Genomic DNA, 26,101 nt, shown 5'->3' with positions numbered 1-26,101 from the left:
CAGGCAGCAGGCTGCGACCCACAACAAGGGGCCTCTGCACCACGATGTCGTCTCAGCCGGTTCCAACTCCCAGTCCATCAACAGCAGGTAAAGGCACGTTCCTCTCTGTCCGCTTCCTGAATCCTGATTCAGTAACAATAGTACTGGACTCAACATTTTCCTGTATGGACAAAAGGTTATTGCTATCGGGGCCATGGTGGGTTTGAGGAGGTATTGGGGTGACAGAAGCTATCTTCCGCCTTCTCTGACATCTTGATAGGGGATTACCGGAGACCGTCTTTATCTACGTTCACGGGGAGACCCTTAATTATCGTTGCCGAAACCTGAATGTGGGGAGCAACTGTGATGACTTATGTGATATGTGGCCGCTGCATGTATCCACGTATCTATACTTGGCTTCTCCCACTTGTAAAAAACATATAAAGTGCCTAGAGATCTGGACCTAGAACTATGCATTAGCATATGTCACCATAGATGCATACTATTCCCTGAGAATGCCTCTCTAGCATTTTTATTTTCAAAACCTTTATTATTATGTTGCTCCTTTTTTACTTTAATCTTGCAATTATATTTTAGTCACCTATTACTTGCTTTAATTAAAACTTCCGTATGCTAGAAGTACCTAGGCTATAAAAGGTAGAAATGAGAATGTTAAGCAAGCTGTCATTGTCAAAATCATCAACTTTCCATCTGTCAGGCTGGCATACACAGCACTAGCACTACAACGCCGGTCTAAGTGTCTAACTAGTGTGGCCGTCAGCCATGATGCCATCCATGGAAGGGAGCTGGCCGGATCTCCTATAAATCTCATATGTGCTGCCTTGTCTTGCAGGTAGAACACATACCTCCATGGCCGACAACATGGTCTCCGGAGAGAGCGAGGTGGTGTGCGTCGACTTCTGGGCCAACCTGTTCGGCATGCGGGTTCTGATCGCGCTGCGCGAGCTAGGCGTGTCGTTCGAGTACATCGAGGAGGACCTCCGCGGCCGTGAGAGGAGCGACCTTGTGCTGCGCATGAACCCCGTGCACCGGATGGTGCCCATCCTCATCCACCGTGGCCGTCCCATCTGCAACTCCATCAACATCCTCGAGTACATCGACGAGGTCTGGGGTCACCTTCATGCCGAAGCAGGGGGAACACAGTTGCTCCCTGCCGACCCGCTGGAGAGGGCTTCCGCCCGGTTCTGGGCCGATTTCGTTGACCACAAGGTTTGCGACTAAACGCACTTTCTGCCTAACAACAATTTTGTCTTGTTTCTTTCATGCTCGCTGCGTTGGCTACAAATATTTACTTGATCATATACACCACTTCTTTTTTCCAGCCAAATTCATTTTATTAATGCAATTTCTTGAACTTTGACACACACGAAAAATATCTAAGCTGAAATGAACATGCTTGTTCAGTTTACTCATCCTTTTCTCTGATGAATTATTTTACCTAGGTGTTCAACACGGAGATGATGCTGTTCAAGAGCAATGGTGATGATCAGAAAGAAGCCGCAAAGGGGGAGCTAATCCGCCAACTCAGGCAACTCGAGGGGGCACTTGGAGACAAGAACTTCTTCTCCGGCAATGAGTTCGGATTTCTGGACATCGTTGTCATCCCGTTATCGAGCATGTTTCGAGCTTACGAACAACAAGGAAAGTTTGATCTTGAGGTGGAGTGTCCCAAGCTGATGCGGTGGGAGAAGCGGTGCAAGGAGAGGGAGAGCGTCAAGAGTACTCTTCCAGATGAGGAGGAGGTGTACAGGATGCACAAGAAGTGGTACGGCATAGAGTGAAGTGAGTCATAGATTGTGCTCGAAACCTATCATGCTTTAAACTTGTATAATACTCTCCATCTATTATTGTTTGACACACAAAAATAATACACTATGGGACGTGTCAGTGTACCTAAGTACAGGTAAACAAACAAAATATAGGGAAACTTGTACTCTTTTTATTAATCTCTCATCGAGCAAACAAAATTAGATGATCCTTTTACATATGTGCTCTGTGCTCTGCTGGGGTGATCGATATGCCTTGGGCGAATGTGTGTTCTTGTTCACTGGGCATCGGAAAGCTCCCAATTAATTACGTCCGCGAGTCGAAGTTGCGGACCATTTCCGAATAAGTTGCTTCAATGGTAGTCATGTTCAACTTTTAAATTTCTATTTAAACTAGCACGGTGGGAGGGCATCGTGTCTATTTTGTGATGTCCAAATCAATTCTCACTTTTCCCTTTTTGCAAAGAAGGATTCTCATTTTCCCATGTATTTCATAAGTGCTTGTATATAATAATCATGCCTAAAAGCATGAAACTTCATATGAATATATGCCTGGTGCTTAATTTGTTATAAAGATCTTCGATTGCTTATGAAGTTAATAAAAGAAATTTACCCTTGTTGAGATGTAAGCCAAAAACCACATCCTCCTATTTATTTCCCCCATTCTAATACGTAATGTTTTAGACATGCAACATACAAAATCTCAAAATATGCAACTTTGACCCTTACTATTTTTGTATATGAATACATTGTAGAAAATTAGAAAAATTATTTGAAACCAAAAAAAAGCAGCGAACCAACTGATGGTTGGATGGTTGGTTGGACAGTGGTCTCCCCAGCCCACCAGGTTTAAGTCATGGTGCTCGCATTTATTCCTGAATTTATTTCAGGATTTCTGGTGATGCACGTTCAGTAGGAGGAGACATTCCCATTGACAACGAGACGCCTTTGGTGACTTCGTCAATCTCAAAATGACATGTCGGCTCAGTCTCTCGGAGGTCCTCATAGGGGTAGGGTGTGCTTGTGTTCATGGGATGAGTGTATATGCGTATATATGAGCGCCTGCGTTTATACTATATTAAAAAATGACCAAAAACTAATAATCAGTAAATAAATTGATGTCCATATATTGCGCTTGTCCAGAAGTCCCTAGGCTACACAGGGTAGAGATGAGTTTTTAAGCAAGTTCTCATAGTCCAAATTAGGTACTCCCTCCGATCTAAATTAATTAATGCAATACAACTTTAAACTTTGTACTAAAGTTGCATCAATTAATTTGAATCGGAGGAAGTAGTTAACTAATCTCAATCCAATTGGAATACTCAAACAAGCCAGGGAGTGGGTTGTTGGACCTCTTGACACATTTACGGTTCGTCACATGCGTTTGGTACTTGGAAGGCTCCCTGATCTCTCTCAAGCATGAAGTTAACCTTTTATTAAAAAAAAGACTTTCCATGTGTTGCGCATACACATACATATATACCAAATAATTAGTGCCGATCTATGTGTCTCACTCGTGTGGCCGTCAGCCATGATTCAATTGAAAGGGAGCTGGATCTGCTGTTATTCTGATATTTACTGCCTTCTTGAACAAATTCCAAGGGCACACTGTGGATTATTTCCATGTCCGATACCTTTGGCTGCTAGCAACTAACCAACTACTACTCTACCAGAAATAATAAAACACAAAAATTACCGGCACACATTCGACTTTATGTCAGGTGACATAGGGCCACTAACATGTGGGCCAACTGATACTTTCAATCCCACATGCTGGTGGCCCCAAGTCACCTCACATTAAGTCAGGTCATCCCAGCCGAGAAATTACTATTGCAGGTGCTGTTGAAATACAAGTTGTACAGGAATAGGACTGGTGCTCTATAAACCTCTCCAATCCCTTCTTCTCTTGGAACCCTCCTTACCGACCTTCTCTATACGTCTCTCGATAAAATTCCTGATTGATCATCTTGTAAGCTACGGCAACAATGATATAAAAAGAACCGCGGCCCGAGAAAAGGGTTTATCGCTTCCCATAGATTTTACATGGTAATCAGAGCATCTTCTTCCTAGATCAAGGAGAGATCGCATCTAGCCAATCCCGAAACCAATCCCAAGCCTGGCCATGACTACCCCCTCCATCCAATCGAGCAACATGACCTCCCTCTCCACCTCCCTCACATCGTCATCTACCTTTGCCCCTTCATCCAGTAGCTCCCACGTCACGAGCCTCGGGCCACCACCACAGGAGAAGCTGACGAGGAACAATTTCCTCATGTGAAGAGCCATCGTGCTGCCACAAATCAAGAGCGCACAGATGGCACATCACCTTGATCCGACGAGCCAAGCGCCGCTGAAAACCATCACCGTCACCAAGGACGGGAAGGAGGAACAGATCACCAACGTTGCAAGATATCTCCGGTACGCACAACAGCAGCAGGTTGAAGGTTTTTTGATGGGATCTTTGTCTCGCGAAATCCTTGCCCAGGTGGTGACCCTGCAGACGCCGGCGGAAGTGTGGGCATCGATCCACGCCACGTTTGCTGCTCAAACTCAAGCTCAAGCCATCAACACCCGAATTGAGCTCAGAAATCTGAAAAAGGTAACCTGACCATGACTGAATACCTCGCCAAAATCAAGATGCTGTCCGATGAGATTGCCTGCACGGGAGTGGCGCTAGGCAGCGCTGAAATTGTCTCTCACGTCCTGGTTGGCCTCGACCTCGACTACAACCCAGTTGTCTCAGCTCTTGCAGCGCGGGTTGAACTCGTGACAGTACAGGAGCTTTTTACCAAGCTGCTTAGCTTCGATGCCCACCTCAACCTACTCCACGGTATGAACTTTCGTCAATCATCTGCTAATGTTGCATCACGTGGTCATGGAGGTCACCGTGGGCGCAACCAGCAGGGGCAAAACCGTGGCAACAGCAGCGGCGGCGGGCGCGGACGCGGCAACAACCATAACGCACGCCCGAGTGGGGGCGGCTACAACTACAGCAATCCTTCTACGCGGTTTGGAGGCGCTGGCTACACCAACACTTACACCTCCTCTGGATCATCTTCTTCCAACCGTGTTCGGTGCCAATTGTGCAAGAAAGCAGGCCATGAAGTCATGGACTGTTGGCACCGTTATGACGAGGATTATGTTCCTGATACATGTCTTGTTGTTGCTGCCATGAGGGAACAAGGCGGTGGCGATGGTACCATCTGGTACGCAGACTCTGGAGCCACTCATCATGTCAACAATGAGCTAGAGAAGCTGGCCATGAGGGAGAAATACTTCGGCAATGATCAAATTCACACCGCTAGCAGAGGTATGGACATATGTCATATTGGTCAAGTATCTATTAATTCCCCTAATATTAAACATGATCTAGTTATTAAGGACTTCATGTCCCACAAGCCAACAAGAATCTTGCATCTATGTCTCGTTTGACCACCGATAACAATGTCTTCTTTGAAACTCATCCTGCGTATTTTTTTATTAAGGATCGGGCAACGAGGGAGCTTCTTCACCACGGTAGATGCATTGGAGGCTTGTACCCCATCACATCCGGAGCACTTAGTCGAAAGCGTCATCGTCAAGTTTACTCCGTCATCAAGCCCTCCTTGGCAAGATGGCATCAAAGATTAGGACACCCCTCTTCGGTTATAGTCAAGCAAGTAGTGAATAAATGCAATCTTCCATTGTCATCTGGACAAAGTATCGAGTCTGTTTGTGATGCTTGTCAATGTGCAAAAAGTCACCAACTCCCTTATCCTAGGTCATATAGTGTGTCTCATGCTCCATTGTAACTTATCTTTAGTGATGTATGGGGTCATGCAAGAGATTCTTTTGGAAGAAAAAAATAGTATGTCAGTTTCAGCGATCATTTTAGAAAATTCACTTGGATATATTTGCTTAAGTTCAAATCTGAAGTCCTCTCTGTGTTTCAAGAGTTTCAGAAACTTGTTGAGCGTCAATTTGACAGGAAAATTCTTGCAGTCCAAAGTGACTGGGGAGGGGAGTATGAAAAACTAAACTCATTCTTTCGCAATATTGGCATTGCTCATCATGTATCTTGCCCCCATGCTCACCAACAAAACGGCTCTGCCGAGCGTGAACATCGTCACATTGTTGAAGTAGGTCTATCTCTACTAGCTCATGCCTCAATGCCATTAAAACATTGGGATGAAGCTTTTATTGCTGCCACTTATCTTATCAATCGTCTTCCTAGCAACGTCATAGGCAACATCACTCCTTTGGAAAAATTGTTTCATAAAAAACCGGACTACAATTCTCTAAAAAAAATTGGATGTGCTTGTTATCCCAATCTTCGTCCATATAATCGACATAAACTTGAGTTCCGTTACACTCAATGTGCCTTTCTTGGATATAGTAATCTTCATAAAGGGTACAAATGTCTTGAGATCTCTACTGGACGTATTTATATTTCTTGTGATGTTATATTTGATGAAACAATATTTCCCTTTGCCAAGCTCACCCAAATGCCTGAGCCCTACTTTGTGCAGAAATTGCACTCCTTCCGGACTACATGGCTAGTCCAGATCACGGGGGCGGATTAAATAGTGTTGATCATGTGACAAACTCCACACAAAATGAAATTTTTAATTTTGATGCTAAGTGTGCAGATTCATGGCATCATTTTATGCAAGCAGATATGGACGAAACGTGCACAGGATCCCAGAACGATTCTGGTGGCAGCAGTGGCGCAGGATCCGATGGAGATCGGCCTGGCAGCATGATTGGCGCGCAGTCCCACAAAGATTCCAGCCCAGTCCGTGCGTCTGCTGATGCGGTGGCCGATAGCCCAGGAAGTGGCGGGCCCGCCAGCCCAGCTAGTGCGGACCGGCGTGACTCGCCATGCGCCACACGTGTGTGCGGTGGCCCAGCCGCCGACCGAGCGATAGCCGCGGGCCTGGGCGCAGACGTCTCGTCCCGCCTGTCTGAGCGGGCGCTTGCCGAGGATGCCACTCGACCTTCGTCTGCTGGCAAAACGATCCGGAGGGGGATTTCCGGCGGCCTGTTTCCCTTGGGATCTTCTGTGGAGACCAACTCTGCTGTTGAACCTGCTACTTCGAGTTCCTCTGCACCGAAAACTGCACCTATACTGCCACGTCGTCATACAAGGTCCCAATCTAGTATTTCTAAAGAAAAAGAGTACACAGATGGTACTATAAGGTACGATAAAGTCAAACGTGCTTTTCTTACTAGTATGGGTGAACCAACTCATTTACATGATGCACTTGCTAGTAAAGATTGGAAAGAAGCTATGGATAATGAATATGAGGCACTCATGAAAAATAAAACAGGGCACTTGGTACCACCAGAAAAAGGCAAAAATGTCATAGATTACAAATGGGTGTATAAGATTAATAGAAAGTCTGATGAAAGTATAGACAGATATAAGGCGATATTAGTTGCAAAAGGCTTCAAACAAAGGTTTGGTATTGATTATGAGGATACTTTCAGTCGTGTTGTGAAAGCAGCTACTATTCGACTTGTATTGTCCATTGCTGTTTCAAGAGGCTGGAGCTTAAGGCAGCTAGATGTTCGGAACGCGTTTCTTCATGATGTTCTGGAAGAAGAGGCTTTTATGCGGCAACCACCAGGTTATGAGAAGAAAAAAAGCACACCTCGTCATATTTGCAAGTTAGATAAAGCTTTGTATGGTTTGAAACAAGCTCCAAGAGCCTGCTACTCAAGGTTGAGCACAAAGTTACAACAACTTGGGTTTACACCATCTAAAGCTGCCACCTCACTTTTCTTCTACAGTAAAGGCAATGTTACTATGTTTGTTCTGTTATATGTTGATATAATTGTTGCTAGTTCAAGTCCAGATGCCACAACTTGTCTGCTTAAGGATTTAAGGATGGAGTTTGCTCTTAAGGATTTGGGAAATCTTCATTACCTTCTTGGCCTAGAGGTCAAGCAGATGAAAGATGGGATACTTCTATCACAGGAAAAATATACCAATGATATACTCAGGAGAGTAGGATTGGAAAATTGCAAGCCTGTAAGTACACCAATTTGAACTTCAAAAAAGCTCACAATTGATATTGGAGAAGCACTTGGGTCTGAGGATGCAACAAACTACAGGAGTGTTGTGGGTGCATTACAATATCTAACTCTTACACGTCCTGGTATTTCTTATTCTGTGAAGAAAGTTTGTCAGTATTTACATGCACCTACCACTGTTCACTGGACTGCAGTTAAGAGAATTGTGAGATATCTTACGTTTTCAGGAGAGCTTGGACTAAAAATTGTCAAGTCTCCTATGCTTGTGTCTACCTATTCTGATGCAAATTGGGCAAGGTGTGCTGATGATAGAAGATCTACAGGTGGATTTGCTGTGTTCCTGGGTACAAACCTTATATCATGGAGTGCAAGGAAACAGGCTACAGTTTCTAGATCAAGCACTGAGGCTGGATACAAAGCTCTTGCGAATGCTACAGCAGAAGTCATCTGGTTCAGACTTTACTTTATGAACTTGGAGTTAAAGCTCCACCAGCTGCAAGATTATGGTGTGATAATATTGGTGCAAACTATATTTCAGCTAATCCTGTTTTCCATGCACGTACAAAGCATATTGAAGTCGATTTTCACTTTGTCAGAGGAAGAGTAGCTCGTAAGCTGCTTGATATAAGGTTCATTCCTACAAGTGATCAACTAGCTGATGGTTTCACAAAACCTCTTACTATGAGAAGGCTTGATGAGTTCAAATACAATCTTAACCTTGGAGTTCCTTAAGGTTTAGATTGAGGGGGAGTGTTGAAATACAAGTTGTACAGGAATAGGATTGGTGCTGTATAAACCTCTCCTATCCCTTCTTCTCTCGGGCTCCTCCTTACCGACCTTCTCTGTACATCTCTCGATAAAACTCCTGATCGATCATCTTGTAAGCTACGGCAACAATGATATAAATAGAACTGTGGCCCGAGAAAAGGGTTTAACGCTTCTCATAGATTTTACAGGTGCAACCATATAATAGTTGGCAAGATGTTATACTTCATTAGCATACTTGAACCAATAGAATACACACCTCGGTGAGGTGTCATGTACTTGCAAGTTCATACACATCCATACATAGGTAGTCCTGAAGTTCTTGGGCTATAGTCTCTCAGTCTCAAAATTATAATGTTTACAGATTTTGTAAAGTTTAGCCAAGTTAACAAAGAAATATCAAACTTGGTCAAACTTTACGAAATGTGACTATCGAATAGAAATATACACACTATATTTGCTTCCAAGGGAGTACCAGGCAGGAATGGCAATTTTAAGCAAGTTGTCATTGTCGAAATCAGCTAATTAATTCTTAATTAAGAAATCTAGTTGGATTGCAACACTCAAAGTAGCCAGGGAGTGGGGTGTTGGGACCTCCTGTACCTTTATGGTTCTTCGACCCTGACATATTGGACTTATTTAACGACGCATGCATTTGCTACTTGGAAGGTTCCCCTCATCTCTCTCATATGTTAACTTTTTGTTCATTTAGACTAACTATAAATGGATATATTTTAGGTCACGTCATAGAGGCGAACTTTCCACATGTCGGGCAAACACATACATACACAACAATGCCGGTCTAATTAAGTGTCTAATTAGTGTCAGCAATGATGCAATGGATAGGAGTTGGATCTCCTGTAAATCTCATATGTGCTACTTTCTTGCATGAGCAACCCACAAAGCTAGGGAACAAGCACAGAAGGGTACTGCCATGGCTGAGTTATTTACGTATTAAAATACTTTAAACTATACTTGTCCATTGAGGTAGGCGTCAGCAGCCATGATGCCATCAAATATCGATCGGGTGGAGCTGGATCGCCTATAATTCCTAGGTGTTCTGCTGCCTCTGCGCAACAAATTGCAAGGTTTAATTTCTTTTACGAGTACTCTACTAGACACTACTGGAATCGGCAAAACTCGGGAGTGAGATTGCCGAGTTCCCTACTCTGACTTCCATGTTAGTGTACTGGAACCAAGAAAATACACAGCTCGATTAAGTGACATGTACTTCAAGTTCATACTCTGTATGTATTAATAAAACCCCATTGATTCAGCTTAACCCATCGTTCGTCACTGCTGACCGTAGTTAATTCGGAGTAAACTAAAACCCCTTCTGCCATCATCGCCTATAAAAAACCTCTGAAACCTCAAACCTAACACACCAAAATCAGCATCACCAACCAACCAAGCTGCCACCCACACACTTTCCTCGTAGTACCAACAATGGCGGATGTGATGCTGCTGGACTTCTGGGCGAGCCCATTCGGGCAGCGGTGCCGGATCGCGCTGGCAGAGAAGGGCGTTGCCTATGAGTACAGTGAGCAGAACCTTGAGCAGAAGAGCGAGCTGCTTCTGAGATCCAACCCCGTCCACAAGAAGATCCCCGTCCTGCTCCATGGCGGCAGGCCTGTCTGCGAATCTCTCATCATCCTCACCTACATCGACGAGGCGTGGCCGGAGATGATGCCGCTCCTCCCCCGGGACCCCTACGCCCGCGCACAGGCCCGGTTCTGGGCTAACTACATCGACAACAAGGTATATACAATGGAACCTCGCTTTATTAAGACAACAGAGAAGAGAACAAAACCATGCCGCTTCAATGTACCTCAAAGTTGAGTTAAATTTCTCTATACACCTAGTAACAAGCATTCTTGTAAAAGTTCATTTGATTTATGAACCATATATAGCTTCCATGAATCCAGCAAGTAAACTTAGCTTAACACAAGGGTGCATGACCTATTTTTCCAATCAAAGGATGCAAGACTAACATTCCAAATGTGAAATTGTAGATCGTTGACTGTCAGACCCGCCTGTTGACGACGAAGGGGGAGGCCCAGGAGCAGGCCAAGAAAGACATGATCGGGGCTCTCAAGACCCTGGACTCAGAGCTCGGTGATAAAGACTACTTTGGCGGCCAGGCGTTCGGCTTCGTTGACGTCGCGTTCGTGACCTTGACTCCCTGGTTTTACACCTACGAGAAGTACGGTGACTTCAGCGTGGAGGAACACTACCCAAGGATCATGGCCTGGGCCGCCCGCTGCAGGGAGCGTGAGAGCGTGGCCAAGGCACTTACTGATCCTGAGAAGGTGTATGAGATCGTCCAGGAGGAGTATGGTGCCAACTAAACAGAGTACTAGGTTATCTATGTAGGCATGCATGTAATCTGGTTATATGCCCGTTGTGGCTTTATCTCCTAGGTGTGTGTTCTCTTTGTCACCCAACTTGGTCAAACTTTATGAAATGTACCTTCTGAAAGAAAGAAATACCCACACTATATTGAAAGAAAGGGGTATGAGGTAGAAATTAAAATTGTAAGCAAATTTTCATTGTCAAAATCAGCTTATTAATTTTTAATTAATCGATCCCATTGGATTACAAAACTCGGACATGCCAATGAGTGGACAACCCGTAAGTTGGGACCTCCGGGCCTTTATGGTTCTTCGACCCCAATATATTGGACATATTTAACGACACATGTGCTGTCCACTTGGAAGGTTCCCATCATCTCTCTTATATGTTAAGTTAACTTTTTTCCGTTTAGACTAATAAATTGTTATCTCTTATACAAACAATTAAACTTCTAAGTGAAACAAAGACATGACAAAAGAATGCCAAATCAGGTAATGAGTGCTTGACAAATAACAAAAATGAGATTCATATATCGGGCAGTCCGGAAGTTCTCAAGATATATTTTTTTTCATCAAAATTCAAGCTTTATAAAGTCTAACAAGTTTTTAGAGAAAAGAATCACATCTACAATACCAAATAAGTATAACCATTAGATACATTGTGAAACATATCTTAGATTATATTATATATATTTCATATTATCATTATTGACATTTTTCTGTATAAACTTGGTCAAACTTTATGAAACATGAAATTTTAAAAAACATGTGCTATATTTATGACGAAGGGAGTACGATGTAGAAATGAGAACTTTTAAGCAAGTTGTCATTGTCAAAATCAGCTAATACGTTATTATTTAATCAATCCAATTGGATTACAACACTAAAAAAGCCAGGGAGTGGGCTGTTGGGACCTCCCGTACCTTTATGGTTCTTCTACCCCGACATATTGGATGTATCTTCTATATATAAATAGCTAGCCCCCACTAACACGTTTCTCTCAAGCATGCCACCTCATTATTGAGGATGCATGGGAAAAGGCCCACCTCAACATGCAACTATAATAAAAAGCCACCTAAACATGCAAACATGCGTGCATGGATAATTCCATTTTATCATGGTAGTTACATTTAATTCTTATATTTGTTCAAACTATTATTTCAAATATTCATGTTCCATATAACCAAAACCTCACTGAAATGCAAAACATTCCCAACATCTAGTTTATTTAACAACACATGCCTTTGCTACTTGGATGGTTCCCCTAATCTCTCTGACTAGGTAACCTTTTGTTTTGTTTAGACTAACTACATGTATAGGCCAACATTCCACCTGTCGAGCATACACATACATACCCAACAATGCCTTTCTAATTAAGTGTCTAATTAGTGTCAGCGATGATGCAACGGATAGGAGCTGGATCTCCTGTAAATCTCATATGTGCTGCCTTCTTGCATGGGCAACTCCCAAAGCTAGGGAACAAGCACAGAAGGGTACTGTAATGGCTGAGTTATTTACGTATAAGAATACTGTAAACTATACTTGCGAGGTTTAATTTCTTCTGCTAGTAGAGTTAGTGTAGAACGCAAAAACAAAATAGTTAGTGTAGTTGAACGAACAAAATACACAGCTCGATGAAGTGTTATCGACTTCCAAGTTCATACATTGTAGTACTAAAACCCCTCTCACAAAAACAGGGTATTAAAAGTCCATCAATTCAGCTCAACCCATCGCTCGTCCTTGCTGACCACAGTTAATTAGGAGTAAACTAAACCAATCCAGGCCAAGAAAGACTTTATCGGGGTGCTCAAGACCCTAGAGGCGAAGTTCCATGCCACACCATGATGAGGAGCTAAGCTTCCCGTCAATGAGGAGGCTGGCACCATGACATATGCCACGCCAATGGTGCCCGCTCTTACGCCAATGGACACAAAGCATAAATGGCCATGGAGTTGTCCCACGTCGCCGTGTATGTCGCTTGCATCAAGGCCGCTGCCCATGTTGAAGCAAAAGCAGCATCACAAGATACGCCATGTTGCCTCTGTCAAAGCCAAAGACGTTTTGTATGTAGTTTAATTTAACTATCTAATGCCATGTAGTTCAATTAGTTTAACTGTCTAAATGTTGCATGTCAACCATTTTTCTTTAAATTCTGCCTTGTGTATATGTGAATGCGTTTAAATTTAAAACTCAAAAATTGTAATTACTTATTTTCAATACTGTGTATGTTTACACACAAATAAGAAACGAGAGAGGAAAAATTATAAAAGTAATGTACATTCCAAATCTATTGAAATTGTTTGAAATTTTAAAATTCATGAGGTTATATCACGACTCAGTGCATTTTTCATATTTTGGAACAGCTAAAGACCCATAGTGGAATAAAATAAATAAACGGTCCATATTGTCCACAAATATACATGTACTCCCTCTGTAAACTAATATAAGAACGTTTAAATCACTACTTTAGTATTCTAAACGCTCTTATATTAGTTTACAGAGGGAGTATTTGTATAAAGACATTATAAGTACAAAACATGAAGACATATGAAGCTGCATCTGTGATCTGTGCCTGTAGACATTCTAGAAGTCCTTATCTCAAGGCGTAGGAGGTAGAAAGGGAGGACCGGATTTGGGATACAAACACGAAAGAGTCAAGGATCGTGTGGATTAAGGACACCGCCTTCCTTAATCGTAGGTGACTTGGAGTTCAAGTCAGTTCGACCTGACTAAGAGGACAAGCTATGTTGCATATATATAAGGACCCGAAGCCCCTTGGTGAAATACATGACTCTGACATTCTGCGAGCACATATGATTCTGAATACACACATCAATATTGAGGGTTCAAAACATTCTACATTGACAATCACGCTGAGAGAGCAAAAATGATTTTGAGAGTTTACACCGCTAGGGTATGGCTTTGTAAGCTCTTTTGAAGATGATAATTAAGATTATCGATAAATGGAGAAGTAGGGTTGTTACCCACCTCGGGGGCTTGAACCTGGGTAATTCTGGTGTCCGTGTCTAACTCATTCCATCGAGATCCATTGGCAAGATCCTCATGTCGCCCTCAATATATGATTTCCTCTATATGTATACTCTCATATACGTGGTACATGGATTTTGTGCATTTACACACATTTGTACTATTGGTAACACAAAATTAGCACACTCCAACTATTAAACTTCTAACAGAAAAATATGAAAAAAGAAAGTCAAATGAATACAAATGAGTGCTTGTTAAATAACAAAAACGAATGCTCATTTCACAGGTCCCTAACCAATACTCTGTGCATTCCAAATATAGTGCTTATAGATTTATTTTATAGAAGAAATCAAGCTTCATAAATTTGAGCAAATTTGTAGAGAAAAAGATCTGCATCAATAATACCAAATAATATCACCATTACATACATGGTGAATCATTTTATATTTTATTTATTCAGTACTATTAATTTTAATGTTATACCTACGAACTTGCATTGTTCAACATTGCAAAGTTCGACTATAATAAAATTACCGACATTGTATGGCTATGGCACGGACATTTCCCCATGTATTCTTCCAGCACGACACCGTGTGCATCCTTCTATTTGCCGAGCGGCCACACATCCATGGCTATGAAACTACAATGATATGACCAGCACATCTGTTGAAATACAAATGTGGGGTTGCGCGTTACTATGTCGCGCTGTAGTGAAATTCACAAAAAATTACGCGCTATATTTTTATACGAAGGGGGTACAAGATAGAAATGAGAAGTTTAAACAAGTTGTTATTGTCCAAATCAGCTAATTAACTAATTGTTCCAATCGAATTGTACCAGTCAAAGAAGCCGGGGAGTGGGCTGTTGGGACCTCCCAACATCTATGTTTACGCTTTTTCCTGCCGCATATCGGACAAATTCAACTACGCAAGCGTTTGCTACTTGGAACTTGGAAGGTTCCCTCGTCTCTTTCCTAGGCTAAGTTAAAACAGATATCTATCACCTGATAGGGAGTTAGGGACCAACTTTCCACTATCGGGCATATACAACAACACCGGTCTAATTAAGAGTTTAATTATTAGTGTGGGTGTCAGCCATGATGCATGCAACGGAAGAGAGCAGGATCTCCTGTAAATCTCAGATGTGTTGCCTTCTTGCATAAACAACTTCCAAGTGAACAAACACAGAACGGTTGCACGGCACAGCTCTGACCGATGCGTGCCAAAGAATATTAACCTTTAGACTGGGTACCCTTCGCTGAGCGATGTTTTACTTTTCTCTAATTGTTGAAACTATACTGGGTCCATTGACATAGGCGTCAGCGATGATGCCATTTATCGAGTGGAGCTGGTTCGCCTATAAATCCCAGTGGTCTGGATGCTGCCTTGACCAGAGTTCGACCCAATCAAAGGCTCCATTTCTTCCCACCTTGAAGACGGGACAGGGCTTGGAGAAAGCCATGGACGCCGGGCGGCAGAGCGAGGTGACCTGCGTCGACTTCTGGTGCAACGAGTTCGGCATGCGGGTGCGGATCGCGCTTCGTGAACTAGGCGTGCCGTTCGAGTACATCGAGGAGGACCTCCGCGTCCGCGAGAGGAGCGAACTGGTGCGGCGCATGAACCCCGTCCACCGCTCGATCCCCATCCTCATCCACCATGGCCGTCCGGTCTGCGGCTCCGTCAACATCGTCGAGTACATCGACGAGGTATGGGGCGAGGAAGCCCATTTGCTCCCCGGCGACCCGACCGGCAGGGCCGACGCCAGGTTCTGGGCTGACTTCATTGACCACAAGGTATATATGCAAACTGATGTTACTTTAATTTTCTGTTGGAGTAAATTCCATTTCGTCGTCGACGTGTTCAATTTATCCGTGATCATCTGAATGAAATTAGGTGTTCAGCACCCAGACGAAGTTTTTCACCAGCAAGGGTGAGGAGAAAGAGGCGGCCAAGGAAGAGTTGGTGGAGCATCTTAAACGTCTAGAGGAGGTGCTCGCGGACAAGTGCTTCTTTTCTGGCGATGAATTCGGGTTCTTGGACGTCGTCTTCATCCCATTTTCAAGCATGTTTTACGGGTATGAGCAGCATGGAGGGATTGACTTAGAGGCGGAATGCCCCAAGCTCACGCGATGGGAGAAGAGGTGCAGGGAAAGGGAGAGCGTAAGCGAGGTTCTTCCCGATGGGAAGGTCCAGTACGAATTACACAAGAAGTTTTACGGCATTGAGTGAACCGAATTTCGGTCAAATCGAATGTACTCCCTCTGTTCCAAAATAATTTAAGTTGTACGATTTTTCTTAGTCAAACTTGGTAAAGTTTGTTTGACTAAGTATATAGAATATCCGCAAAGACCTACGATATCAAGTATATATAATATGAAAATATATCTCATATATCTGTTGATGGAGGGGGTGAAGTTGGTGTAGAAACCCCCTCCCCAACAACATCACACAAGGGCTCGAGTGGAGAGGTCACCGCAGTCGGTGTAGACGCAGTAGGAGTTACGGTTGGCGGGGGTACGTACAACCACGATCAGCACCAATCGCCCCTTCACAGGAGTGGTCAGGGACTCAGGGCGGCCGGCCTATCATTCCCAACCGCCCGCGCGGTGGAAGGAGATGGCTGGGCAGCGCCCCCTGGTGAGGCCGAGCCGCTGCAGGCCCAGCCGCTGCATGTGTGGGCCGGCCGTCGGGGACATGGAGTCATCCTGTCATTTGAATCATTTCCCTTCAATTAATCAAAGTTCTCAGTTACTGAGTCTATGAGCGATGAGCAGTTTCATGAAGGACCAGTCTTTGGCCTCCTAGATGAAAAATTGGGTCGCCTATATGGGATCCGGGGGTTGGACTTTGTTGTTGCGAACTATATATGTCCTTCCAAGAGCAGTTTTCAGATCACTCATAAGCATTAAAAGAAAGACCACTCATGAAGGTGTGGTCGCGCCTGCTCACGTACGCATCTGGAATGTGGAGCACGCCCGGCATATGGACTCTGGACTTGGGAGGATAGTTGCTCATCTTTGTTCGGCTATGCATTATGCATCGGGTGTTCGAAGGCTAGGTTACTGATGAGCTCAGCCTTTCGAGAGATCCAGATGGTACAATTCGTCATGGAGCTTTGGTGTGCTAGGTCGTAGCGTGGAGGTGTTCAGTTCTTCCAGTGCTTTGCACATCTTATGTGCCCTTGGGGCCATGGGTGCCCGGTCTATGCCGGCGGGAGGGCTCCGTTTTTAGGTGCTTCTTCAAGTTTTGTTAGAGTTTGTGTCCTGCTCAAGAAGACGAGACCGTAGTGACTTCTTGAAGATGGAATAAGGTTCTCCTTGCCTAGCCCATGTCCCGGTGGTGCAGTTAGCATCGTCGGAGAGCGAGTGGAGGTGTGTCTTCGGCGGATCTCGCGAGATTCGGTCGGTGGTTGTCTTTGGTGGATCTCCTCGGATCTGATCTTTATTCGTCTTTGTTCATGTGTCTTCAGGTTGGATCCTTCCGACCTAAGTTTCTCTTCATCAACGGCGGTTGTTGTTCTGGTGTGTTGGTCCTCTGTGGCCTTAGCACGATGACTTTTTGACTGTCTACAAAAACGAGTTCTGCCCGACTCCGACAAGAGAGGGGCGATGACAGCGGCGCGCCTTCGGCTTGCTTCAATGCTTGTAGTCGTCGCTAGGTGTCTGGATGTAACTTTTATTATTTCTGATATCCGTTGTACTACCATGATTAAAGATGAATAGATCGAAAATTTCTCACAAAAGGAATATCTCAGGATTGGCTTTGTAAGAGGGCTGCTTCGCCATCTTGTATCGCTCGGCCTTGCATTTCTTCCATTGTTGCTTTATATATAAAGCGGAGCGAAACTCTGTTTTCAGAGAGTTGGTACAAGTTGTACCACTTCCGGATCTGCTGTCAGAATCCTCTTCTGTTGATAATCAGAAGAAAACAGTTGGTGCTCTCTCTCTCTATTATATAATAAATCATTTCCCCTTTCTTTGTTACTCCGTCTAATTTGGCTATATTGTTATTGATTCGCAATTTTTGTTGTTATTGGATTTGTTTGCTCGAATCTAATTTTCATTTGCCAGATGCAATTTTGTGGATCACACTAATAAATCTCCTTTCTTACTGTTCGGGAACATTTGTACATATTGTCGCCTTAGTTGTATGTCTTAGATTTGGACAACATTATTCTATTCCATATAAGTAGTCATAAATTGGTTGTGTTGTGGTAAACAACAACCAATCCAAACTCAGAAACCGAAATCGGACTCACGTGATGCTTACAAGATTTCATTGGCTAGGTTTGCCACGAGCTACATTTTTGGGGGTAATCATCTGCCCTTTATTCATAAGCTATTTGTATGGGAATTCCAGTGCCATTTGGCGGGTTTACAAGCCACATGTGGCGCCCCACGGAGAGGGTTAGAGAACGTCTCGTAGTACTGTGAGCCTCCATGTTTGAGTTTCTGTTTACATGTTGAACCTTCTTTGTAGTATGATGTTTTCACGTCAGCATGTTCTTTGCACAATTAATCAACAGTAGGCCCCTGATTTGGTTGGGCTTTGGGCCAGTTATGCGTTGGGCCCAGCTCGGGAAGATTTGACATCTTGTCCTTTTCCTTGCTTCTCTGGAGCACTCTCACCCTGCGCAAAAGCCTTCGCTTGACTTGAGGAGGGACATCGGCGTAGTTCCGTCCGTCTATGGGTTTGTCAAAAGGTCCAGGTTAGACTTGACATGTTGTGCCATCCAACCAAAACGTACCCTAATATTTTTGTAGCCTAAACTTCTTTGCAGGAAAAAATGGTCATGCCCATGAAAATCTAACTGAAACAAATATTTTAAAGGCTATTTGATGTGCCAATGTGTATCAACTTTCAAGTCATTTTAAGATAGAATGTCACTTCAACGTATTCATATGACACGGTTCATGCATTCAAATCAATCTACTCAAAGTAGAAAGAACACTTGGATGTAGCCAAACCTAAAAAGGACACTTAGATTGACCTGCTCCACTGCTTATTGTTTTACTATTGTTATTATTCATAACCAAACTTATCAACAGGTGCATAATGCTATAAAAAAACAATGTGAAGTATGTACACTATAGTGTGTGTTTAATCATCAATATCTTTTACTGAAAAAGTGAAAATGCACAACAGGCAAAAAAATCAGAATTCTCACTTAGCCAGTGTCGCCCTTGATTCCTCCCTTTGTTGCGGATTTCTTCATTACATAATCCGTTAGACTCTTCCATACGAGGATTTTCTTCATGCACAACAGGCAAAATGTGAAGTATGTACACTATAGTGAGAGTTTGCTTAACATCATGTACTTGCTTCTCACCGGAAAATTCCAGTTTGTTGTCAAGCTTGCCATCATCATTAGTACTAGCTTCTTTTCAAACTTTGGAGTGAGTTTGTAAATCAATCCTATTGGGTTTCCGCATTCCTGCAGAACGGTCTTTGCACAATCTGGTTGCCCCTGCTATCTTCAACTCTTCTTTAGCCTTCGTAACCAAGATGTCCAATTCACTCAATATTAAAAACTTTTCTGAATTGAGACTAATAACATCATTGTAGACAGACAAGACATCAATCTTGGCAAACATTGTATCATATCCAGATGAATGTTCCTTTATCTTTTGATGCATGCCACATGGAAAAATCTGAAAGAAAAACACTTCAGTACATTTCTAAATGACAACTTCCAGCATATGCTTACTCAATTCACATCTAAAAATATTATGATTCACCTTATCAGGGCGGTAAACTTCATATGATGCTCTAGGGTAACAGATCACCTTCAGAGCTGTGGCAAAGTGGATTGAATTCCAATTCTTAGCGTCAATGCAAGATTTAACCAGAAAATCGTTTAGAAGAAGTCGGAAGAACTTTAAATGTTCCTTTTCATGTGATTCGTTTTCATGCAAGATATGAGCTTCCTTATCGATAGAGTCATTAACCTGGAATAAAAAGGAGAATTTGCTTCATCACTGAAAGCAACATGAAGGTAAAGAATTGTAGGAGATGTTGTGTTGATGAATAGAACAAAATGGGGTTCTCGGTGTCAATTTATAGTATGATATTTCTATGAAAAACTTCGATCATTGGCAATAGAGGGCTATAAGTGCACAATCAGTTGAGGAAATCTAGCATTTAATAAGAAGAGAAGATTTATTCATGCTTAATATAGATGCTGAAAAGAAAAGCAAAGAAAAGAAAGTACTGACATTGACAAGGGAGCACATCACATGTGAGAAATAAGGAATGACAAGCGGTAAGCTCACCATCTCAGGCTTGCAACCAATGAAATGTTGCTTTAAGAAGAATATTAAATCTTCATCAGGATTTGATAGTTTTCTAGGCAATAAAGTATACATGGGATTCTTCAGACTGCAAATTACCACCTCACAATCCGGAACATGAACATGCAGACATGTTATTCTCTGAAAAAGAAAGTAGTGGTCAATATTGTTCATTCAGACAGAAGCTACAAGAAAGATTATCAAGTATACTAACCAGGTTCATTTCAATTATTCTTTTATATTCATCATTCCCCACAACTAATTTCTTTCTCAGAACAACACAGCTTAGTGAGCCTCTTGGCTAGGTGATCATCAATAGCTTTGTTCGTGGTGTCAATGGGGGAAGGCACCATCTCATTTTTTATGAATTCCTCCAGATTCTGAGAAATAAACACAAAGGAAATTAAAAGGCTTTTCAAATGTGATGCAAGTGTCTAAATCATGAAAGGAGGCAGCGAAATTTAAAAGCCCTGCATCAACAATAAAGCATAGTGCTGCCCAAGTGTCCATTTGGACGATTCTCTCAGTGGTGCTCCCAAAATGTTCATGCCTAGAGCTAGATGTTAGTATTTCTAAAAAAATCCATTGTGTCGTTCTTGGTAGGAGTACAAAGTCAGGTCCCGTTCATCCCTAGCTAGGACAATGTAACCACTCAGTTTGGTAGAAATTTGTGCATACCCAAATTGGGTTCCAACCAGTGTTAGTTGATCTTTTAAGGGTACATTAGCAGATGTCTGGCCACTAAAGAGAGTGCAAAAAATGGCACTAAAACCCATGACAATGAGGAAAGACTCGGAAGAAAATATGGTCGACCAGCTTGATTCGATTTCGAATCAGTTAAATAACAAAATAACAACTACCAATTGATGAGTTGGCATTTATGTTGCACCCACTCGTCGCAGCAAAAATTGAAAACAAAGACTGGTGAAACATTGCAGAAAACATTGTAAAGTCTTACTCTGTTCAATTTGGCAACAGAAAGCGTAAGGAAATATGACAAAAGGTAGTAAGAGAGAGAATGTGAGTGGTACTAACAAGCGGTGGTAGGTATTCCCAGAAGTTCTGTAGAGAAAAAAAAGAGATCGCTTAGATGATCTTGAATTTCTCATTGATAAGTGCCAAAAACTAAGGAGCATCAGCAACGAAAAACGAGTACCTCCACCTGATCATTGAGGTAGTCCCCATCAAAAGAGAAAATTGCAATGCCAGTAGGTGCTTCGTATAGCAGCATAGCCATGTCTCCTGCGGAGAAACCAATTAATAACCAAGCAAACTTAAGCAAATGGGTGTTGGCCCTGTCCCAATGTCAAGTACTTTCCGACGATACCACGACGGCTACGCAATAAACGGCGAAAAGGCGAACCTGTCTCCTCTGATCGTTCCACCTACGCAGTGCAAAGGCCGTTCTGCTCCTGATCGATTTTCTGTACGTACTCTGCTTGTAGCCGGAATTGATCTAGTAATCGATCTACTAATAGCTAGCAGCAATACATAGCACGCAACACAATTGGATTACAGGGGCTATAGGTACATATATATAGCAGCTGCTAACCAACAGGAGCTTAGCCTATTCGGTGTCCAACACTAGTCCTACACGGACACACACATGCACATGTAGTACTCTAATTCGCAAGTACGCGTATGGAATATTTCTGTCGGGTGGTCGATCTGTTCCGTGGGAAGAAAGAAACCGAAGACGCCCCACATAGTTCTAGCAATTGATTTCCTGGAGCGGAAATCGCCTTGCCGCATGAACGAGCCTCTCATGGGTTTCCTTTCTAACCCTTACGGCTCCAGATTTCTCCCCGACAGAGATACATCTGGGCGGTTGGAGGGCTCACCTTCCTGCAGGGTCGCCGGCGCCGGTGTCATGAGTTGCTGGGTATCCATCGGACTGTCTGTGGGAAACTCTTCGGATAAACAGGAAAACGTTTTCCATGAACCCCCTATATGTAGATCACGTCGTATTGGACTTGGGCTGGCCGGGCCAATGGGCCGGTTCTTCTCCACGCTTGTGATTAGCGGAGAAGCTCTAGGGTTTAGGGTTAGGGTTAGAGTTTAGGGTTGAGGGTTAGCTCTGGGTTCTCTAAAAAAAGCTCTAACTCTGGAGCAGGATTTCTAGCTCAATAATATTCACATAGCATCAGAATGTCTGAGAGTCGTCAAAGAGCTAGAGGCCTCGCGGAACATGCGGAAACATTGCATGATTTTGCAAGACATCAAAACTTGCAAAGCTTCGTTTATGGCACGTCGAAATTTGCCATGAGCAGAGTGATAGCGATGGGGAAGCACAAAGACTAGCTAGAATGGCGACCACACATACGGTGGGGCGTCATGTTTGGTTTCTCAAACCTAATGGATATCTTTGTCTTGCATTATTTGTTGAACAATGAAATAAAGTCAGGTCGTTCATCTAAAAAAGCCGCCAACAGTTGGCTGGTGCTAACGTTTCAACCCATATATCTCCCTAAGAGCAACTCTAAATGTTCCCCAAAAAACTTCCCTTAAAAGTGTTTTTACAGGATGTCCGTAAATTTTAGAGGAAATTTCTTGAGAGCTACTTTTGTCAGATCCGGTAAACTTCTTCCCATAAAAATATTTTTTATTTTCTTTTTCACTAATCAATACTAGATAATGGTCTAGTGTCTGCCAGCCAGTGACGTGTGTGACGGCCTTCGGCGTGGGTGGCCGGCGCGAGGCAGTGCGGTGGCCGCCGGCGAAAGGCTGTGTGGTGACGTGGGACGGGGCGACGGCGGCCTGGCATGGCGGCGGGCGGTAACACGGGCGGAGGTGACGCCGCGATGCGGCGGCGTGGCGGGTAGTGGCGGCATGACTGCTTTTTGACGGTGAAGCGATGGCTTTTCGGTGCGGCGCCGGTGGGTGGGCGGGCGGCAGCATTTCAGCGGGGTAGCGGCGGCGCGGCGGGAAGTTTCAGCCAATGTATTACCCATCAAAAGTTTACGGAAGGAAAACTTCACCTAAATCAAAGGCAAGTTTACATAATCATGTACTCATGTTTACGGGATCTGTTGGATACGTGTTTTGTCCATACATCCCCCTAGACGTTAGTTATTTTATGGATACAGGATTTGTTGGAGTTGCTCTAATATTCTTCTCTAATCTACAACCTTATTAGTTTGTATTAAAAAAACCTATTAGTTTCGCTCTTGTTAGTGTTTTAGTCCTCTCGCCGACAACCCGAAGGTTGAGATTTGAAGTCCCTGCTCACCTCCATCGCCACTGCAATTCTCGTTTGGGCAGATTAATGGGTGATCCTCACATCACGCCTTGGTGAGCTGTTGGTGGTGGAGTGACCACCGGTGTGTGGGGCCGATAAATCTCAGCGATTCCAGTGAGTCGAACAACATTGTGTATTTGTTTAGCATGGCATGTTCAAACTATGTTATTTGATGTTGGACCGTTCTACGTCACAAACATTATACCTCGCTTATTGTGAGGTATAGTGCGCACTCGCTCACATGTGGTCCGACTTGGGCTGTCTTAGTAATGTGGGGCACAAAATGATTCTTTTTGCATTTGTTCTTCTTATCTTTGTTTTCTTTGCAGTTTTCTAGGATCCGATTTTGCTGTGATTATTTAATGTTCTCCCACTTTCTATCTATTTGATATTCTGTTTTGTTCGTTTTTTTATCTAAATAACAATGTTTTAAGACTACATGAACATTTTCATAAATATATATAAACATTATGTACAACAACGTGAATATTTGTTTGAAACAGCATGAACACCTTAATTTTATTTAAATGCTCATATATTTGTGAGGTTACATAAATATATTTTTAAAGGCTACATAATTTTTTTAAACACTTGACATTTTCGAATTATAATATTAATTAATGTATATGTGCAAATATTAATTATAACATATAAATAAGTTTATTTCTTCGCAAAAAAAACTAATATTACATAAATTAGTTAGATAAAGACATGGTGATTTTCTTTTTGGTCGGCAATGAACCATTGACTATTCATCATGCAACAGAAAATGGAATACAAAACTTTTTATTACCTTTCAAAAAAGAAGAAAAAACTTTTAATGGGCCACGCCCAAAAGCTAGTAGCCTCTCTCTCCCTCTCTCTCTTCCGCGTGAGAGCCGAGATCTCGGGTCTACTGGTTAATAGGAAGCGTATCACCACAAGGCTAGGGTCAAGCTATTAAAATAGCAGAAGGGGGTGGTCTACTTGAGGTGCAATAAGCTGGTTTACCACTAGTTTTACCGGGATTTTTGTTTTCACTCTTTCTTTTGTTTTTAGCGGTTTTTCTCTGTTTTACTTATTTGTTTCATTTTACCTCTTTTTTCATTATTTTTCTTTGGGCTTTTTTCTTTTATTTTTCTTCTCCGTTTTCTTCATTCTTTTTTTGGAATTTTCTTAATTCGTTTTTTAATTTTATTTTCTATTTTGTTTCTTTTTGGTTTTATTTCTTCTTTTAGTTATTATTCTATATTTTTGTATCTGTCATCAACATTTTTCTAATACACATCTAAGGACTTGATTAAGATTTTTTCTATCCACATTGTTAACATTTTAAAAAGGCTTGATTAAGATTTTTCAGTACAAGATTAACATATATATATATATATATATATATATATATATATATATATATATATATATATGTATATGTATATATGATCAATTGTTTTACAATTTGTAATACATGGTCAACAGTTTTTATATATACATTTGAAATTCCCAAATGCTTGATTACCATTTTTATATACATGATAAAAAAATCATTGTTTTAATACATGGTCAACAATTTTTCTATACACATCAACATTTTTCTGTATACTTGATTAACAATTTTCAAATACTTGTTCAAAAATTTCAATATATATATATATAGATAGAGAATATTGTAAAGTATAAATGAAAGTACAAAAATAAAGCAAAAAAGAAAAAGGAAAAGAGGATGTGGCCTGCCTATCTCGCTCGCCCGTTTAGCAAAACGAAAGCTGAACCCGCTGAAGGCGAGATATAGGGGAGCCCCTTCTGGAGCGCAATTAACCACCCTCTGTTTTTTTTGCGGGGGAACAACCCTCTGTTTAATTGTGCTTGGGCCTACTATACGCGAGGTCAAAATTGCAAGGCTGCACTTGCATGTTTCTAGGGTTTGATGCCAAATTTTGGCAACTACAAAATGTTGGCCAGAGATTGGTAGCATATCAATTTTCATTGCCAATCTCACAGAAGGTTGCCAAATGTTGGCGACTTTTGATTTTGTAAATGTTGGGCTTCCAAATGCTGGCAACGCCAAATGTTGGTAGCAAACCAATCAATCTCCCTAATTTTTTTCTCCGAGATAACGGTAAAATATTATAAAATTTGAATATAATAAATAACTAATAATATTACCATCAATCTGCATAAACATGCTAACAGTTTTTCTCAAAGGTTAAAATATGTGCTTTCTACAATTCTACTTCCTCATATAAGCTTAGAAGGTCTATCTTAAGTCAAGTTAAAGTTGTATCTGTAGCCTAAATTAGAAACTGTTTAAGTATATGAATTCTAGATGCTGGCATTTAGATCGGAGGTAGTAACTAATGCACCATATTTGGATATGCATCCAATTAATTTTTGAACTAATTAGTCTCATTCTATGTTACTATGTGGGTGTATTTCCATTAGTATTGCAGCAATGGTATTAGCAGATACCACATTTCAATAATTGTTGAACAGTGGTGTAATCGTCACACTCAACTGTAATTATCTCTCATTGAGTATCCCTATATTTGGGTATGCTTCATATTAATGTTTAAATAACGGTTGCACCATTGAAAGCTTGTCATAAATGCCCTATTAATGCCCATACGGATATGCATTCAATTAATGTTTACCTCTTATAGTGATGTCTATTTAAGCACCCACGTCTCGCTTGTTCTAGAACCCCTCACTCTGA

General features: G+C 42.2%; 3 protein-coding genes and 1 long non-coding RNA gene across 4 annotated transcripts; 3 read left to right on the top strand and 1 right to left on the bottom strand.

Annotated features, from left to right (window-relative positions):
• The first annotated feature begins 819 nt into the window (after window positions 1-819).
• On the top strand, window positions 820-1,985 carry LOC123050745 (probable glutathione S-transferase). Its single transcript, XM_044473487.1, has 2 exons — window positions 820-1,209; window positions 1,443-1,985. Exons 1-2 carry the CDS (start codon window positions 850-852, stop codon window positions 1,779-1,781), a joined length of 699 nt encoding a protein of 232 aa, XP_044329422.1. The 5' UTR covers window positions 820-849; the 3' UTR covers window positions 1,782-1,985.
• Window positions 1,986-9,946: 7,961 nt separating this feature from the next.
• LOC123050743 (glutathione S-transferase U20) lies at window positions 9,947-11,089 on the top strand. Its single transcript, XM_044473486.1, has 2 exons — window positions 9,947-10,304; window positions 10,559-11,089. Exons 1-2 carry the CDS (start codon window positions 9,993-9,995, stop codon window positions 10,892-10,894), a joined length of 648 nt encoding a protein of 215 aa, XP_044329421.1. The 5' UTR covers window positions 9,947-9,992; the 3' UTR covers window positions 10,895-11,089.
• A 4,120-nt stretch (window positions 11,090-15,209) lies between these two features.
• Window positions 15,210-16,233, top strand: LOC123050742 (glutathione S-transferase 3). The gene is made up of 2 exons (XM_044473485.1): window positions 15,210-15,677; window positions 15,778-16,233. The coding sequence occupies exons 1-2, from the start codon at window positions 15,210-15,212 to the stop codon at window positions 16,111-16,113; spliced, it is 804 nt and encodes a 267-aa protein (XP_044329420.1). The 3' UTR covers window positions 16,114-16,233.
• A 3,896-nt stretch (window positions 16,234-20,129) lies between these two features.
• LOC123050741 (uncharacterized) lies at window positions 20,130-21,762 on the bottom strand. Its single transcript, XR_006423830.1, has 5 exons — window positions 21,538-21,762; window positions 21,331-21,416; window positions 21,210-21,236; window positions 20,389-20,554; window positions 20,130-20,315 (listed from the first exon to the last, which is right to left on the bottom strand). It is a non-coding gene; the product is annotated as an uncharacterized lncRNA (long non-coding RNA).
• Window positions 21,763-26,101: the final 4,339 nt, after the last annotated feature.

The sequence above is a fragment of the Triticum aestivum genome, chromosome 2D (genome assembly GCF_018294505.1).
Source record: "Triticum aestivum cultivar Chinese Spring chromosome 2D, IWGSC CS RefSeq v2.1, whole genome shotgun sequence".
Classification (NCBI taxonomy): Eukaryota; Viridiplantae; Streptophyta; class Magnoliopsida; order Poales; family Poaceae; genus Triticum; species Triticum aestivum.
Note: the sequence above shows the minus strand (reverse complement) of the source record. Positions and strands in the feature narration are given on the sequence as shown.

Coding starts and splice junctions, on each gene's coding strand:
- LOC123050742 (XM_044473485.1), top strand. CDS start 15,210: ATGATGCCATTTATCGAGTGGAGCTGGTTCGCCTATAAATCCCAGTGG. Junction 15,678..15,777: donor CTGACTTCATTGACCACAAG/GTATATATGCAA, acceptor GAATGAAATTAG/GTGTTCAGCACCCAGACGAA.
- LOC123050745 (XM_044473487.1), top strand. CDS start 850: ATGGCCGACAACATGGTCTCCGGAGAGAGCGAGGTGGTGTGCGTCGAC. Junction 1,210..1,442: donor CCGATTTCGTTGACCACAAG/GTTTGCGACTAA, acceptor TATTTTACCTAG/GTGTTCAACACGGAGATGAT.
- LOC123050743 (XM_044473486.1), top strand. CDS start 9,993: ATGGCGGATGTGATGCTGCTGGACTTCTGGGCGAGCCCATTCGGGCAG. Junction 10,305..10,558: donor CTAACTACATCGACAACAAG/GTATATACAATG, acceptor GTGAAATTGTAG/ATCGTTGACTGTCAGACCCG.